Source organism: Xiphophorus hellerii, chromosome 10, assembly GCF_003331165.1.
Source record: "Xiphophorus hellerii strain 12219 chromosome 10, Xiphophorus_hellerii-4.1, whole genome shotgun sequence".
In the NCBI taxonomy this organism is placed as follows: domain Eukaryota; kingdom Metazoa; phylum Chordata; class Actinopteri; order Cyprinodontiformes; family Poeciliidae; genus Xiphophorus; species Xiphophorus hellerii.
Window position 1 is genome coordinate 6875811 of NC_045681.1, and position 14905 is coordinate 6890715.

The following is a 14905-nucleotide window of genomic DNA, read 5'->3' on the forward strand; positions in this document are numbered from 1 at the left end:
ATAATCATTCCAGACCTCAAATAATGCAAAGAAAACAAGTTCATATTCATTTAGGAACAACAATAATAATGTTTTAACTCAGAAATCAGTATTTGGTGGAATAACCAGGAGGTTTTCAATGGAGTTCAGTGCAGTGGGCCCAATTTTTCCCCAAGCTGTATTTTGGTCACACCTCCAATGAAGTCAGCATCACTCGATTACTATCTTTAAGAAGGTATTGTTTTTCTTAGTGTCCTATTTAGAGTGATCCGGAGTGAGAAGAAACAACTGTGAGGTGTCATCCCTCCAACTGACTTTCTTTGGAAGAACAGCTGCTGGAGCCGAAGCCAACAATCCATTCAGCCGAGAGAGAAATGAAGGTGATCTGGTGACTTTCAACCCTATTTTTTCCTCTTCCAAACTTTCCCGCTCAAATTAACAACAAGACCGTAAAAGGTAACACTTTATTGGAAGCGTTGTGTGTGCTTAAGACTGACATGACTATCATAAACATGACACCTTTTAAGAATATGAAGAAGTCTTTATGAATGTTTATGACTGTTGTCACGAAGTGTCATTCGGTAAATATTGATACTTCTTTTAATCCAAAGTTGCTTTAAAAGCCCATAGAAAGTGCCAATTTTGCATTAAAATTGTCATTATTTACCAAATAATGCAAAGTTGGTTAAATTCTAAGTCTCGAAACTCTTTAAACTCCCGAGAGCGCTGGATTTATTTTTTTATTTTTAGCGCTGGATTTATGCTAACCATGCACGTGTCGGTGATGACGCAGCCAAATATCCAGTACCGTAATTCCGCCACACGTTGCGCTATCTGAAAAATTCCAACGGTTTCTGAAAGGGGACACGTTGCGCTTTCCAGCCCATATCGGATTATTACGGTAATTTCACTCCCGCTGTAGCAGGGAGTAAAATTAATCTGAGACACACTCTTTCAAATTGCCAAAATAACTGCTAGATGTTGAAAGTTCCGGTTGTTATGGATGAATTAGCAATATATATATATATATATATATATATATATATATATATATATATATATATATTTACTCATAGGACATTTAAAGCACAATTAAAATAAGCAGAAATATCCAGGAGGATATTTAAAACGTAGGACTCAAAGGGTTCAAAGTGACACATCAATTCAACTTGGATAACAATTTGAATGCTAGAAGTAGACTTTAGAGTTTGTGTATTTTCTTTGCATGTTTTTACTTAATGGATTTCAGCGTGATTAATAATAACTAATAAATCGTAATCGATTTGACGGTTATTCTCGGATCTTTGTTAAGAAGAACTGCCCACCAATCTTCCTCCTCAATGAAAATCGATGGCACTAATCCTGACTTTGATTGAAGGACAGTATGCTCTTTAAGTCACTCAGCATGCAATTTCCCTTCCCTCAGCACCAGACCCATTGAGGAATCAGGCCTGTCATTCTCACATCTTGGCTGCTTACACTGAATTAACTAGCAAGCGAGCAGATGTTTGCACACATGGTCGAAATATTTCTAAGGCTGCAAATCCGCCAGGAAACTGAGACACTCGCCTTCCAACCAGAGACAAACCAAAATAAGCTGAGAAAATGTGTAAAATACTGTACTGTAGCAGTCAATTAGCTGTTTTCTGCCAACAAAAAATAACAACTTTGGTATCTTGACAATGTTTTCATAGAGAATTTGTCAAGTGCTGACCAGTGAGAGCAATCGTTTAGCTCTTTATGGGGATTAGCTGACACACAGACAGTGTGAGGGGTTATCACTGGAGCAAAAATAAACTGAGAACAATGTCAAATCTCAGCTGAAATAGGACGAGACTAAAAATATTAGCCCACTTTATGAACTCTTGTAGGAGAAACACTTTTCATGGAACAGCACAACACAGGAAACAAAAAAGCAAAAACAAAGAGAACCGTCTTGGTTTCAGATAAGTCCTGCTGTTCACATTTAATTTGATTAAATTCATTATATAAGGGATGAATGGCTCCCGTTTTTCTACATGAAATCTCGCCTGCATGTGTTATGCATTTCAGTTCACACTGACACAGGATTAAATTTGCTGAAGTCATTTCTGGCATGGATTTGACGGCACAGACTAGTTTTATATTCAAACTCTTGCAAATTGTTTAACTAAAATAAACCACAGTAGGTCATAAATGTTTGACTAGCACCTCCAAGTGCTGGCAAAGGGTACTGAAAGGCAAAGAAGGAGTTTATTGAAATGATTTAAAATCTCTGGAGTCAAAGAATAAGAGAGCCAAGCAGCTGCTTAGGACACCAAAAACATAAAAACCGTCAGGTAAATTGGGTTTGCTTAATGCATCAATAATATATCAGTTAGATTATGAGTTATATGTTATTATAGCCAGACCTTAATGAGGACGGAAAAATATTTGGGACTGGTTATCTATCTTAGAAACATCCTTTACTTAGTGTAGAATCACTTAAGTTGCATAAACAGTTTAAAATCCAATGCTAACGTGTTCCCAATATTAATTTTTACAGTTTTTTACTGACCAAGGAGATTGTGGTGTAATCCAGGGGCGTCCAACTAGAACCACAAGTATCCACCTACTTTTACTCAAAAAAAGAAAATAATCAAACCCAAAATGTCAGAAACTTTGCGCCTGTCTTATGACACTCTAATTGTGCAAAACCTTTTTTATGCTTTTTTTTAAAAATCTACAATTATTTAAATTTAGATAAATAATAAGTGTATAAACTTCTTTTAAGTCATAAAACATTTGTTATAAAATACTTTTTGTGGTCTAAAAGTACTTCCAAATTAACGATTTTGGCCCTCATGGTAGAACGTTTCTGGTGTAATCTGTTGTCTGCTATCTTCAACTGCCACCTTTAAGCTTTAAATGTTTCTATAAGAACTTAAATTAATGTATTTAATGTTCATATGCAAACTCAGATGCTGCATATGACTGACTTTCTAGTTGGAAACCATATTAATGCAAAAACTTGCAAAACTATTCATACCCCTTCAAATTTCTCACATTTTGTCTCATTACAGCCACAAGTTTAACTGTATTTTATTGAGATTTTGTGTGTTTAACCAATTCAATGGCTGTCAGTATTTTTTTAGGAAATAAAAATGTGATCTGTGTAATGATTGATACAGTATTTACTGAATAATAGCAGATGTCCTTAAAAAATCTCAACACATAAGTAAAGCTGAATGAATGAATGTGAATCTTTTTATCATGATAGAATAAAAAACACTAAATACATTATTGTCATAAAATATAAATAAACTGTTGTAATTTTTGTGTTCAAATCCTCCCAAAGGCACTTTTTAAATCTTATTACTTCACTTCCTTTCTGTTCATGAGTCATGTCTCATCTTCAGGAAATTGTTTTTCCCAGCAGGAACTCTGCATACTCTTTCCGTCGGAGCACGCGATGCATTTTGAAAGTGTTGGCCGAGGTGCTCGTGTACGCCATCATCTTCTTCTGAAGCTCCTTAAACGCCCCTTCTGACACCAGCTGCACCCTCATCGGCCCGATGCTGCCTTTTATACGAAAGGACCTATACACCGCAGAGTCCTTCTGGAGACAAATGTCCAGCTGGAGGGACAGAAAGAATAAAAAGTAAGAGAAACTTTTGCAAGAATAAATCAGAGATCACTGGATTTCGTCTCACCTTATATCTCTGTTCTTCTGTTAGATTCCTCACTCCTTTTAGCTCTATAAACACTTGGTAATGGGGATCTGAGCCTCCTATTGAATCGCCTGTAAAGGAACAGTAAATTCAACATTCCTGGAGTATAAAAAGTCAAATTTGAAACTCAAGGATAAACCCGACAAATTTTACCCAAGATGCCGCTCTCGGCACAAGAGTAGTCGACTAGCTGAGCTCCGGGCCACTGAGCGACTGCGTTCTTCAACGCTCTGAGGAACAGCGCCTCAGAGACTTTCTCTCCTCGAACGTTGAGCATCTGACCTCGTCTGACAGGAGACGGAACAAAAAACAACAAAAAGCTCAAGAATCTTTTACGCTTTGGATAACAGGACATTTGGTAGTTAAAGGACGAAGCTTTCAAACCTGTACTGAAACTCCACAATTGGACACTGGTTATGAAATCCAGCGACTTTCACAATGTCTCCGATACGATATCTGTGACACAGAAAGAACGTCGCATTGTAATAAACCATAACATTGTCTGATGAACTCAGCGATTACACTGCAAAAACACAAAATCTTACCAAGTATTTTTGGTCCAGTTTCTAGTGCAAATATCTTAGTAAACTTGGAATAAGACAAATTAACTTAAAAAAAACTTTTCAACAAGATATATGCACTTGTTTTAAGTGAATAATTCCTTAATATTGATGAAATAGTAGATTTAAAAAAATTCTGTTAAAAAAGTTTTTTTATTTTGGTTTTTTTTCTTAAATTCAGTTTAAAGAAACAGATAAATAATAAATAAAAAAAAACAGAATTTTCAAAAACATAATTAAAAAAATGTAACTAAAATTTTAGGTATTTTAATGCCTGAAATGCAATAACAAAGCACTCATTTATTGTAAGATTGATTATTTGTAGCAAAGGAGCTAAAAACATATTTAAACTGTTTTTAGAAAAAACACATTTTCTAACAACACGTGAAAAGCTCAACTTTTTTTGCTTGATTTAACATCATTAAGTAATTAATAATTGGAGGGAAAATATGTTTAGTACATTTTTTTTTTACAGTATTTAAACAGGTTGAAGCAAAAACTATGAAGGAGCTCTGGGTGTAACATACTTAGAGACAAAAAAATTATTATTTTTAAAGATTTATTTTTATCTTAAATGCAAAAACATAGAAATATTTTTGCACAATTCAGCCTTAATTACAGTTCTGACTGTGTTGTTCCTTCAGCAAAATGCCTTTGTTTTAGTCTAAATATTTCATTTAACAATTAGTCGATTACTAAGTTAGTTGACAATTATTTGAATAATTGATTTGTCACAATTAATCCGATTAATTGTTTCAGCAATAGTCATGATACATCACTCCTCATAAAACTTCTTCTCTCTGTTATTTTTAAAAAATAAACTCATCATATCAGACCTGAAAAGGCCTGAAGTGTTGGTGATGATGAGTTCGTAGCTTTCTCCTTCCTTCACCTCCTCCATCAGCAGAGTTTGGGGGGTTTCTTCATCTAGGCTGCTTTCCGGCAGGAACTCACAGAACATGGAGCGCGGACAAAGCAGGTAGCGCCTGTCTGGTTCCTGAGGCCACAGGTTCACCCCTATCAGACCTGCAGGGGCAGAGGAAGTGAATGCTAATATTTAGTCATTATATTTTCCGTGAAACCTGTGAGTGTTAGTACTAAGGCTGTTGTAAAAGAATATTTTTACGGCGCTGCCCACCACAAATAATGACCCGGGCAGAACACAGCGCACTAAATAATTTAACAAAGCTTCGAGGTAGATAAATTTTCCTCAAGGAATTTTAATAATCAAGGTCCTCGAATCATTCGAGGAATCGTTTCAGCTCTAGATTGTACCCTCCGTAGCAGCGTAGAAGGGTGAATAGAAAGGCACTCCTCTGCAGTAATGCTCCCTCAACATTTCCCCGTAGATCTGATTGGAGCCAGAGTCCACTGCCAGCACCAGGTTCAGGTGAGGCCACAGGCGCTTGGCGATCCCCCCAAAGCCCTCCTGGAAGTGGGCCCTCAGCTGGGCAGCCCTCTCTGCATCTGGCTTCATTAGAGCCTCCAGTCTGCTCCTCACTTTGGGCTCCAGGGTCAAGGCCCTGCTGATCGACCCTCGCTCCACGTCCTCCACCAGCTCCTGCCAGCGCTCCTGTCAGATTGAAAGCCAAACAGGAACACTCCTAGTTATTTAATTAATTATTATACTCTGATTTATAAAAAGTTACCCTTTTAAAAAACAGGAATGTGAAAAAAATTATACAATATACTATTAGTAGAGATGCTTTAATAATGATGCTTTACAAAGTATGATTAGTTCTAGCTATCTATTGATGGTAGTTTTATTTTTTGGTGAAATTTAAAGAACTGTAATTAAAATTAAATAGATAATATATTGGTGAGTTAACTTTTAAATGTGTGTTTAATAGTTAAATATTTGGATTTAACAAGTAAGATTATGTAGGTGGTGAAGAAGTGGAAATATTTTTAAGTTTACACTTCCACCAATTCCCTTGAATATGCAAAACAAAAGTTTTGACATTATGATTTATGTTGCAAGTATTTTTTTTTTGCACATATTCAAAGTGTTGAAAACAAAGTGTTGCAACATAGGGAACAAGATTACAGGATTCTGAAAAAATCTAATGAGACACGTTTGACATTTGTGGTTGTAACGTGACAAAAAGTGGAAAAAAAAAACTGTAAGAATGATTAGTTGAGCAAATGTAGCTCAGCAGAGCGTTTAAATTTTTGACATGCACCTGAAGAGCAGTGAAAGCATAGAAGACTGTAGAGGCAAAGTTGGACTCCAACGTTCCCACACTGGGATCTTTCAGCGCAAACAGTAGGTGCAGGTATAAAGTGTCCTTCTCACTGGGAACCTGACAGGAAAAAGAACATTTTCATAAATAAATTAAAAAAAACTCAAGAAAATGAGCCACTTGTCTGATTTTGTGATTGTACCTCAAAGGCAGGAGCTGGAGTCGTATAGAGGTTGAGGATGTAGCGAGACGAGGCGGGTGTGGAGGAATTAGGTCCGATAGAAATTCCTGCCTCTGATTGGCGAAATGTGGGAGTGTAGAAGAATTTGGTGGTGCGCTGAAGGCTGTCGGACTCGGGAAAAGCCTTCCGCAGGGCCTCTAGACAAACAGTCACCCCCTGATACAAACCAATGCTTCTTATTACATGCAAAAGACAGGACAGCACCAGAAAAAGAGGTGAAGTTGAAGCAGCCTGACCTGCAGGAAGAAGTCTGTGTTTGTGTCCTTGGTGCTGAGCAACATGGCGCTCGGTCCCGACGTCCCAGAGGTCATGGCCAGAATCAGCGGCTGCTCAGCAATAATTACCTTCTCTTCTCCAGCTGCAATGCGTTCGATAAATTCCCGGTAGTCGCCGTATGTGGTGATGGGGTGACGGGCTCGGAAACCAGCAGCGTCTAATGAAAAGGCCCCGGAGATACGGGGTTCAGCTTAATGAAAACACTTCATGTCTCAACGTTTTCGAGCAGGAATGTCTAAATTTTCCAGATTATGACAGGTAGCACTTTCTAGAAGCAGAGAGGAGAACATTGTTTTATTTATTTATTTTACAAATAAAATATGAAAGTGCTGAATGATGAGGTTCAAGTACTACTTCAGATTCTAATTGGATTTGTCACTGAGGGGATGTTGTTGTTCTGGGAGACGTACAGCGACAGTTTTCCACTACACAGCATTTTGAAAAATGGGCAAAAAGTTTAAATTAGACCACATCTGATTAGAGCTCCTGCTTTGACATGTTCGCCCATTAGATGACTTACAGCAAACCACAAAAGGGTCTTCTTATGGCCAAACCTTTGGAGGACTAATAGTCCCTCTGCTGACAGATTCTCCCTCCTCAGCTCCTGCCCAGCCTGCCATAACCATGCTTTGGTAGAGTTACAGTCTTTCAGATGATTAATTAATCAGACCTTGGTGAGATAATCAAAGCTTTGGGAGGTCGTTTTATAATACCTTAAACTTCTCCACAGTTTAATCCCTGACATGCCTGCTGAATCATGTCTGGAAAGGATTTTACTGAAGTGTATCAGGGTAAAGGGGATTGAGTGAAAATGTATGCCACTCTTTTTTCATTTTGTGTTGATTAAACCCCAATAAAATACTATAAAGTTTGTGGTTGCAACATTATAGAAGGGGTTTGATTGAAAAGGGTACGAATAATGTCAAATCACTGTAAACACAGCTTATGTAGTTTCATCACCTTTGTTAACAACTCCTCCCTCCATATTACAACTACACGTATAACACCCCGAGGCTCTCAAATAAGTATTTTTTCTGTCTTTACCTTCAATAGAGCGGAAGTCATACTTTCTTCCATAGAAAGTGTCCGAATTTTTCCGGAGTCTCTTCAGCAGCGTCTCCTCCTGGACCTGCTTCACCTTGAGCGTATCGGCTTCTAGTTTCTTTCGCTGCTGCCTGCCAAGCCAGCCCACAGCCTTCACCGCCACATACTGGCTCAACAGGCTGCCCAGCGTCCGCTTATCACCCTTCACCTTCGAGCTAATGTCCCTCCAAAGCAGCGCCATCCCGGCCAAAGAGAGGACACCGGCGGCAGTGGGCAGAGGGGGCGGCATGGCTGCAAGAAACACCGAGGAGTTACACAAGAAAAACCGGAGGTAGACGCGACAGCAGGGAGCGCTGTTGGTTTAATTTACATCGTTACAGGTTTCTTTTCAGTTTAGGACAAAACTGCTTTAGTTTCAAGGATGGTAATTGACTTTAACATCTTGTCACACATTCACCCAATATCATGTATTCAGGTAACTCACCCAGGGATTGCCCATTAATGGCGACAGCTACGGAGAAAACTGCAAAACAAAGCGGAACTGCGACGCTAATCCATGAGCAACCCATAAGTCCAACAAAAATAATCGGATTCTCCTCTTTTTAATTAAAGTAAACGAAAACAACGTTCAGTCTGCATTTGTTTCCAGGAGGTGTGGGCTTTTTCTTCAACTTTAGCATCAGTGCGAAAGTCTTCCGTGTTTGGCTGATGTTTGTGTCCCTGATTGGTTAATCTCTCAGTGACGTAACTCAGTTTGTTACTCACAGCCAATGAGAAGTAACAACAGGACCTGCAAATGAAAGCCATGGCACAGTGTACAGGTGCTGTTAATTGAGATCGGATTAAATGTAATTCAGTTTTGGTGTACAGCGCGTAATAACACGTCACTTAAGAAATCCTAACCGGATGAATAGATTCGCATTATATCAAGCTATAACTTCTATTTAGTTATAGAAATTATACCGTTATAGTCATTTACATTCTTGTGATTTAGAAAGAGACAAATATGAACCCCTATTTAGCGACTACTTCACATAAATTACTATTCGTTTTAAGAAATCTCTAAATTGTAGGCAGTTTATCAACTGCTATTGTGGAAAATGTACATAGATTTCACGTTGTCATCGGATGTTTTCAGGGTGTTCTGAAATCCAGATTATGTAGAAGGAGGTAAAAATAAAACTTGATGTCAGAAGTGGGATTCGAACCCACGCCTCCAGGGGAGACTGCGACCTGAACGCAGCGCCTTAGACCGCTCGGCCATCCTGACAAATGTGCCATAACTCCAAACAAAAACTCATCAATATCTCCATGAACACCTAGAAGTTCGCTACTTGCTGTCCAAATGAATGCCACGCCGAATTTGACGAGTAGGTATCACGCCATTTTAGAAATCGGCGGAGATAAAGACTGACATCATAAAAGCCCAGGTTCCACCGAGATTTGAACTCGGATCGCTGGATTCAGAGTCCTAACCATTACACCACGGAACCCTGCCTTTATAACTGTTATAATAGAAACTTTTCTGGTACAAAAGTACCATTTTCGTGTACCGTTAGTACATTTTTACGATGTAGTTTATCTCCAACATTGTGGTGGAACATTAAAATTATTTGTCCACATTTTAAAGTGATATTTTCCCATTAGATGAGGTGTATGGAAAGCTGTTAGCAGTTGCTCAATGAATGACACCGAAATAGACTTTATTGTCAAAAAAAAAAGTTCAGCTGCCTTGAACATGTGGTGGACTTTTCCAAAATGGCAGGATTGCCTGCTTGACTCAACGTCGAGATTAATCCCACATATAAAGATTTATTGTGCGGTATCATGTAATCATGAGTAGCATCACGAATGAAAACAGTTGCTGTCAGAAGTGGGATTCGAACCCACGCCTCCAGGGGAGACTGCGACCTGAACGCAGCGCCTTAGACCGCTCGGCCATCCTGACTGTGTGACGTATTATGACGCGCCCTCCTAATCCGCAACACCAAAAATTCACTGATTTGTAAACATAACGCACATCTTAAACCTGTGGTGAAGGTTATTCTTTGCAGAAAAGTAAATTTGCCAGTTCCTTTAAATCTTACATTTAAGTTTTGAACAATTAATACATGTATTTAATTGTATTCTAATTTTTAATAAACTGTGTATATATATTTTTTAGTTCTATGGTCTTTTTTTGGGAGTTCCTGAAAGTTTGGGGGTTCTAAGCAGTAAAATTATAAATTATAAACTTTGAATTATATTCAGTGACTGAATTGAAAAATCATAGATTAATTGTTCACCAACTGATGTTTTTAAGCCTTTATTTTTGGTCATTATCAGGTTATTGCTAATAAAACCGCGATATTTAACAATATATTATATTTAAAAAGTTTTAATGCAAGATGTGGGCAGAATGAAATATGTTTAATACCTGCTTATATTTTATTTTCGAAAAGAACTTTAATTTGAGAAATTAACCTTATTGAAACTAATATCTAATTTGTTAAAATTGTGTAGCAGTAATTGCAGATGAGCTGAATACAAATGCACACCATACTTTTCATATTTTTATTTATAGAGATATTTTCCTTCCACCTTAATTATTTCTAATTCATGTTGGTGTATAACATAAAATCACACTATGCATAAAAAGGTTGTGGTTGTAGCATGAGGAGAAAATGTGTTAAAGCTCACAAGGTATAAATACTTAAATCAACACTTACTGTGGTGACTTTAAGCCTGCAAAAACTAATGGAAACATAACACTAGCATTATGTAGGGGTTACATTTTACAATAAAATTTAAGTTTACTTTATTGTATTAAGCAGCATAATGGCCTGTTTAAAGAATGCTTTATCTTAAACCAACGTGAGATCAGCATTGCAACATAAGCATAATAACAGCATCCAAGTGATGGCAGATTATTTTAAACATATATTTTGGTTTTATTCTGAATGCAAATTTGTAGAAAACAGAATATTTTGTTGATATATTTCCACTGTTTTGCTGTGCATCGTCGTCATCTTCTTGTCCTGAGCTGCAGAACATGCGACAAACTCCCCTTGCTTTTCACTGTGAGTCAAAAGAGCGAGAGGCTGCACCCACTCTTTTGCACAAAACCTGAACACCAGAAGAAAACAGAGACACATTTAAAGTAGGACCAGCATAGATCATCCTCAAAGAAACAACTGAGTTTTGCTCACCTGCTTCATTTCCACGGTCACAGCTAATGAGCAAAGACAATTTCCAGTTACATGATGCACAAAATAACATGACACACACACACACACACACACGATGTAAATAATTTCTTTGGTGTTGATTGTAACACACACCTGCCCAGGTGGAAGATGGGAGCTGTAACGGTCCGTCAACAGACGCACCGTATAAGAACTCAGCTAGCCAGGTCACTTCTGCTGGGTCATCGACAAAAGCCTCTTCAGATTCAACCTCTTTTTAAAACAAAGATAACTTTATTTTAAGACAAAAAAGGGTGAAAACTAAAGAACAGATGAATGGTTTCAGTAAGTAACTTCAAAGAATGCATTCTTGGGTTGCTAGGTAACGGGCTGGGCTTGGCTGGGGTTGCTAGGTAACGGGCAGTGGTTACATTCTAGAGCTTTTTGAAACCGCTCACCAAAAGACATTAACTTATTGCCGAAAAAACAGCCGGGTGTTTGTTTTTAAGCACTTAGGCTGATTTTTAGAAGCAGTAGAAATTCAAATGTGAGTATATAGAAATGGACAAAACGTGAATTTTTCCAAAATAGGTCCCTCCCTTTAAGTCAAAAGTATTCACACAAGCTTAAATATATACATACATCCTACTTCCCCACGTAAAAAAAAAAAAGGATTATAAATATTTGAGCCTGAAACGAATAATTTTGACCATGTTTTAATTCAAGAAAAACAAAATTAAAACTTGAGAAAACCTTAAAATGAATAAATTCACAAATTCATGTTAACAATGTCAAAAGAAAGCCCAGATAACGGATCAGTTCTGAATTGTATGACCTGATAGAGGACTTTGCTCCTCCTCCGCTCCGTCTTTGTTCCAGGTTGTGTCCGTCTCCACGTTGCTGCAATCTGACGCTGATCCAGTGAGGTTGTAACATCGGAGTCTCTGTCTTAAATGTGTCATGTCACAGATATAAGCCTCTCTGTGGAGCTGACAGGCTGAGAAACAGAGAGCCAAACGCAGAAAATCAGGACATTTAAAACAATCTAAAGGCTCAACTGGGGAAAAAGTTTGAAATGAAACTAAATCTGCTGACTTTGCATGTCTTCCAGCTGCTGGATGTAGCAAGCTGCGTCCTTGCTGTTCACGTAGAAGCGATGGCTGTCGCTCAGGTGTTTCAAAATGTGCTTTGAGTGGAAGGCTGAGTGGGTGTAATATACCAGCTTTGAGTCGACTGCAGCTATTTCAAACCTGCTGCCCTGCAGAGGAAAGATGAAGAGCGAGTAAAGAGGAAGAGCTTCTGTTGTGTGAAATTATGCCTGAAATCTGTAAGTGGAGGAAAAAACAACCTGGAAAGTAAACCGGTCGATCTCAGACCAGGTAAAAGCAAACAGTACACGCCTCTTCCCTCCCACCTCCTTAAAATAAAAGAAAAAAGAAATTAATAAAGACAACAGAGAGTGCAGAAGGTAAACACTGACGCTCATCTAAGTAATTTATTTGGATGTCATATTTATTGTGGGACTAATCATCCATCACACTGTTTTATTAAGTTTAAAATGAGACATACAGGCTTAAATAAAAGCACGATTCCTCATTAATGTTTGACTGAATTTGTTAATATGACCTTCATCCTCATAATGAATGTATGTAAACTTCATAGACGTCCCACCTGATAGATATAGACTCCATCCAGCGCCACGCCGAGAAGGATCGAACTTCTCAGCTCATTTTTCCCCTGCACAGGGGAAACGTTGAAATAACATAAATGGGTTCAGGGAACCAATTCATGGCCAGCATGAACGGTAGAAAGATTACAAAGACAGAGGAAACAAACAACGCAGCTTGTGAAAGGAAAACCAAAAGCTCGGCTCAGAAGGCGGCCGCTTGCATATGAGTTTTTTAATGGTTGATTTGCTGGAGGTGAAGTATGGTAAAAGTCTGACCTGCTTCATCCTGTAGAAAGTCAGCGCTGCATCCTGCAGGCTGCTGGCCTCCTTTATGAACTGCAGGATGGCTCGGCTGCCTGGCGTCCCTCTCAGCTCACCGTGCAGCACTGGACTGTGTTGGAGAAGGAAGTTTCTCCCTCTGTGATTTATTAGCTGACACACAAATAACATTAGTGAAAAAAAACAACAGTCAATCAAAATATATGCGTGCAGTCTACTTAGAGTCACTATTTAAGCTTAAAAAAGGTAAAAATACGGCCTAGAAATAAGCTCTCTGATTTTTTAAAATCCCAAATTAGATTTTAATCAGTGTTTTCCCCGTTTTCTTTTTTAAAAAGCGACAAGAGGATATAATTAAAAACTGGTTTTTATTTCAATCATTCCTTCTACGATAAAAAACAAGACGGTACTTCTTCAACACTCTGAACTATGGAAATTAAAGGAGTGCATTGGTGAAAAATATCCAGATTTTGTTCCAAAAATTAAATCTTCCAAAACAGAAAATTTGATTAATTGATAAAATCAATTTATCGCCCGTCATTATCTAAAAATGACATCTTTAGAGATGATTAAAAAGCAGAATAATCATGAAATAACATGGAAACTTTGTGGTGGTCAACCAGTTTTTCCCTTTTTTTTGTTACCCAAGGTGGAAAGTAATCTTCTGGCAGAAAGTATTGCACTCTCTCTTTTTTCTCATCTCCTCCCTCGTCTTCAGCTCCTTCTCCACGTTCCAGATCTCCGACTTCAGCCTGAAGCGCTGAAGCTGCCAGCTGGAATAGCAGAGCTTCCTGTTGGTGGTCCTGGGATTGCAGCACTTTCTGCCTCAGCTCCCAGTAGTAAAGTTGCTGCACCTTGCTGCTCCTGGAAAGGGATGAGAGAGAAAACGCTCTGCCTCGTTGACGAGAGCATCAAATGAAAAAACCTGAGCAGGAGGGGGGGATCCAAACTTACAATATCAGCAGCCCATTTTCTAAATAAAACTTCACTCTGAGAAATACGATGAATGGAACCTGGAAGGGCAGGATGAATAATTCAGCTTCCTCATTTAAAATGTCAGGAGAAATATTCCATGAATTATGCAGAGAGAAACTAACCTTTAGGGAGTTCCTGCTCCATGTTTTACCAAAATATTTCCTCAGCTTTTGTTCCAAATCCAGAAAAAGATATTCGTTGTCTTGGGTTATAAATTAGAGGAGGAGAAACAGTGAGAGTTTATGCATAACCTCCTCTGCGTTCCAGAGTCAATGAAGAGAAAACATTGCTTCCTGAAGCTCCCACACGTACCTCTGAGAAGAGCCAGACCAAACACTTGGAGATCCCCGACACCGAGCGAACGCAGCACCGTTTTCATCACTTCCTGGCCTCTGGCTCGCCTCTGGAAATCAAGAAAAACAAGAAAAGCTCAATTAAAACACTTACACAATGATGTTAACTGCATATGTGTGTGGCTATTATGTTGCTATATTTGCAACCAAATGTAAAACTGTGTGTAACATGAAAAGTAAATGCTTAAAATAATTTTTATGCGGTGGAAATGGTGTAAGGAGAGCCGTCTTACTCTGACAGAACAATCCAGATGCTGTTTGTTGGGCAGAAGAACGCAGACATGTCTCATTTGTTTCGTCCTCATCGTCACAAAAACCTCAGCAGGTCTCAGTCCGCCTTAAATCCTCCTCTTTCCTTCCCACTGAATCTGGTCCGGCCTCCTCGGACTTTATTACATGATAGGGAGAAAAGGACAGTGGTACCAGAAGACTGGAGTTGCAGCCCTCGCTGCAAAAATCTAAATCTTACCAAGTATTTTTGGTCTAGTTTCTA

The 14905-nt window shown here is 38.5% G+C and overlaps 2 protein-coding genes and 2 non-coding genes across 4 annotated transcripts; all 4 read right to left on the reverse strand.

The window, feature by feature from the left end:
- Window positions 1-1800: 1800 nt before the first annotated feature.
- Window positions 1801-8681, reverse strand: ghdc (GH3 domain containing). Its single transcript, XM_032575166.1, has 11 exons — window positions 8457-8681; window positions 7973-8263; window positions 6889-7085; window positions 6614-6808; window positions 6412-6531; window positions 5504-5801; window positions 5065-5254; window positions 4053-4124; window positions 3822-3955; window positions 3651-3739; window positions 1801-3574 (listed from the first exon to the last, which is right to left on the reverse strand). Exons 1-11 carry the CDS (start codon window positions 8539-8541, stop codon window positions 3353-3355), a joined length of 1893 nt encoding a protein of 630 aa, XP_032431057.1. The 5' UTR covers window positions 8542-8681; the 3' UTR covers window positions 1801-3352.
- Window positions 8682-9159: 478 nt separating this feature from the next.
- Window positions 9160-9242, reverse strand: trnal-cag (transfer RNA leucine (anticodon CAG)). The gene has a single exon. It is a non-coding gene; the product is annotated as a tRNA-Leu (tRNA).
- Window positions 9243-9837: 595 nt separating this feature from the next.
- On the reverse strand, window positions 9838-9920 carry trnal-cag (transfer RNA leucine (anticodon CAG)). Its single transcript has one exon. It is a non-coding gene; the product is annotated as a tRNA-Leu (tRNA).
- A 591-nt stretch (window positions 9921-10511) lies between these two features.
- Window positions 10512-14745, reverse strand: LOC116726706 (FERM domain-containing protein 6-like). Its single transcript, XM_032573534.1, has 13 exons — window positions 14646-14745; window positions 14372-14462; window positions 14182-14261; window positions 14039-14097; window positions 13729-13948; window positions 13082-13237; window positions 12808-12873; window positions 12485-12553; window positions 12232-12394; window positions 11972-12133; window positions 11293-11409; window positions 11161-11183; window positions 10512-11077 (listed from the first exon to the last, which is right to left on the reverse strand). Exons 1-13 carry the CDS (start codon window positions 14715-14717, stop codon window positions 11027-11029), a joined length of 1329 nt encoding a protein of 442 aa, XP_032429425.1. The 5' UTR covers window positions 14718-14745; the 3' UTR covers window positions 10512-11026.
- Window positions 14746-14905: the final 160 nt, after the last annotated feature.

Excerpts from the sequence above, each read along its gene's own strand:
- ghdc (XM_032575166.1), bottom strand. The coding sequence starts at position 8,541 with ATGGGTTGCTCATGGATTAGCGTCGCAGTTCCGCTTTGTTTTGCAGTT. Across the intron at positions 7,086-7,972 it reads TGACTTCCGCTCTATTGAAG|ACGCTGCTGGTTTCCGAGCC; the intron begins GTAAAGACAGAA and ends CCTTTTCATTAG. Across the intron at positions 4,125-5,064 it reads AACACTTCAGGCCTTTTCAG|ATATCGTATCGGAGACATTG; the intron begins GTCTGATATGAT and ends TCTGTGTCACAG.
- LOC116726706 (XM_032573534.1), bottom strand. The coding sequence starts at position 14,717 with ATGAGGACGAAACAAATGAGACATGTCTGCGTTCTTCTGCCCAACAAA. Across the intron at positions 13,949-14,038 it reads GAAAATGGGCTGCTGATATT|GAGCAGCAAGGTGCAGCAAC; the intron begins GTAAGTTTGGAT and ends ATCCCTTTCCAG. Across the intron at positions 12,874-13,081 it reads CTTTCTACAGGATGAAGCAG|GGGAAAAATGAGCTGAGAAG; the intron begins GTCAGACTTTTA and ends TCCCCTGTGCAG.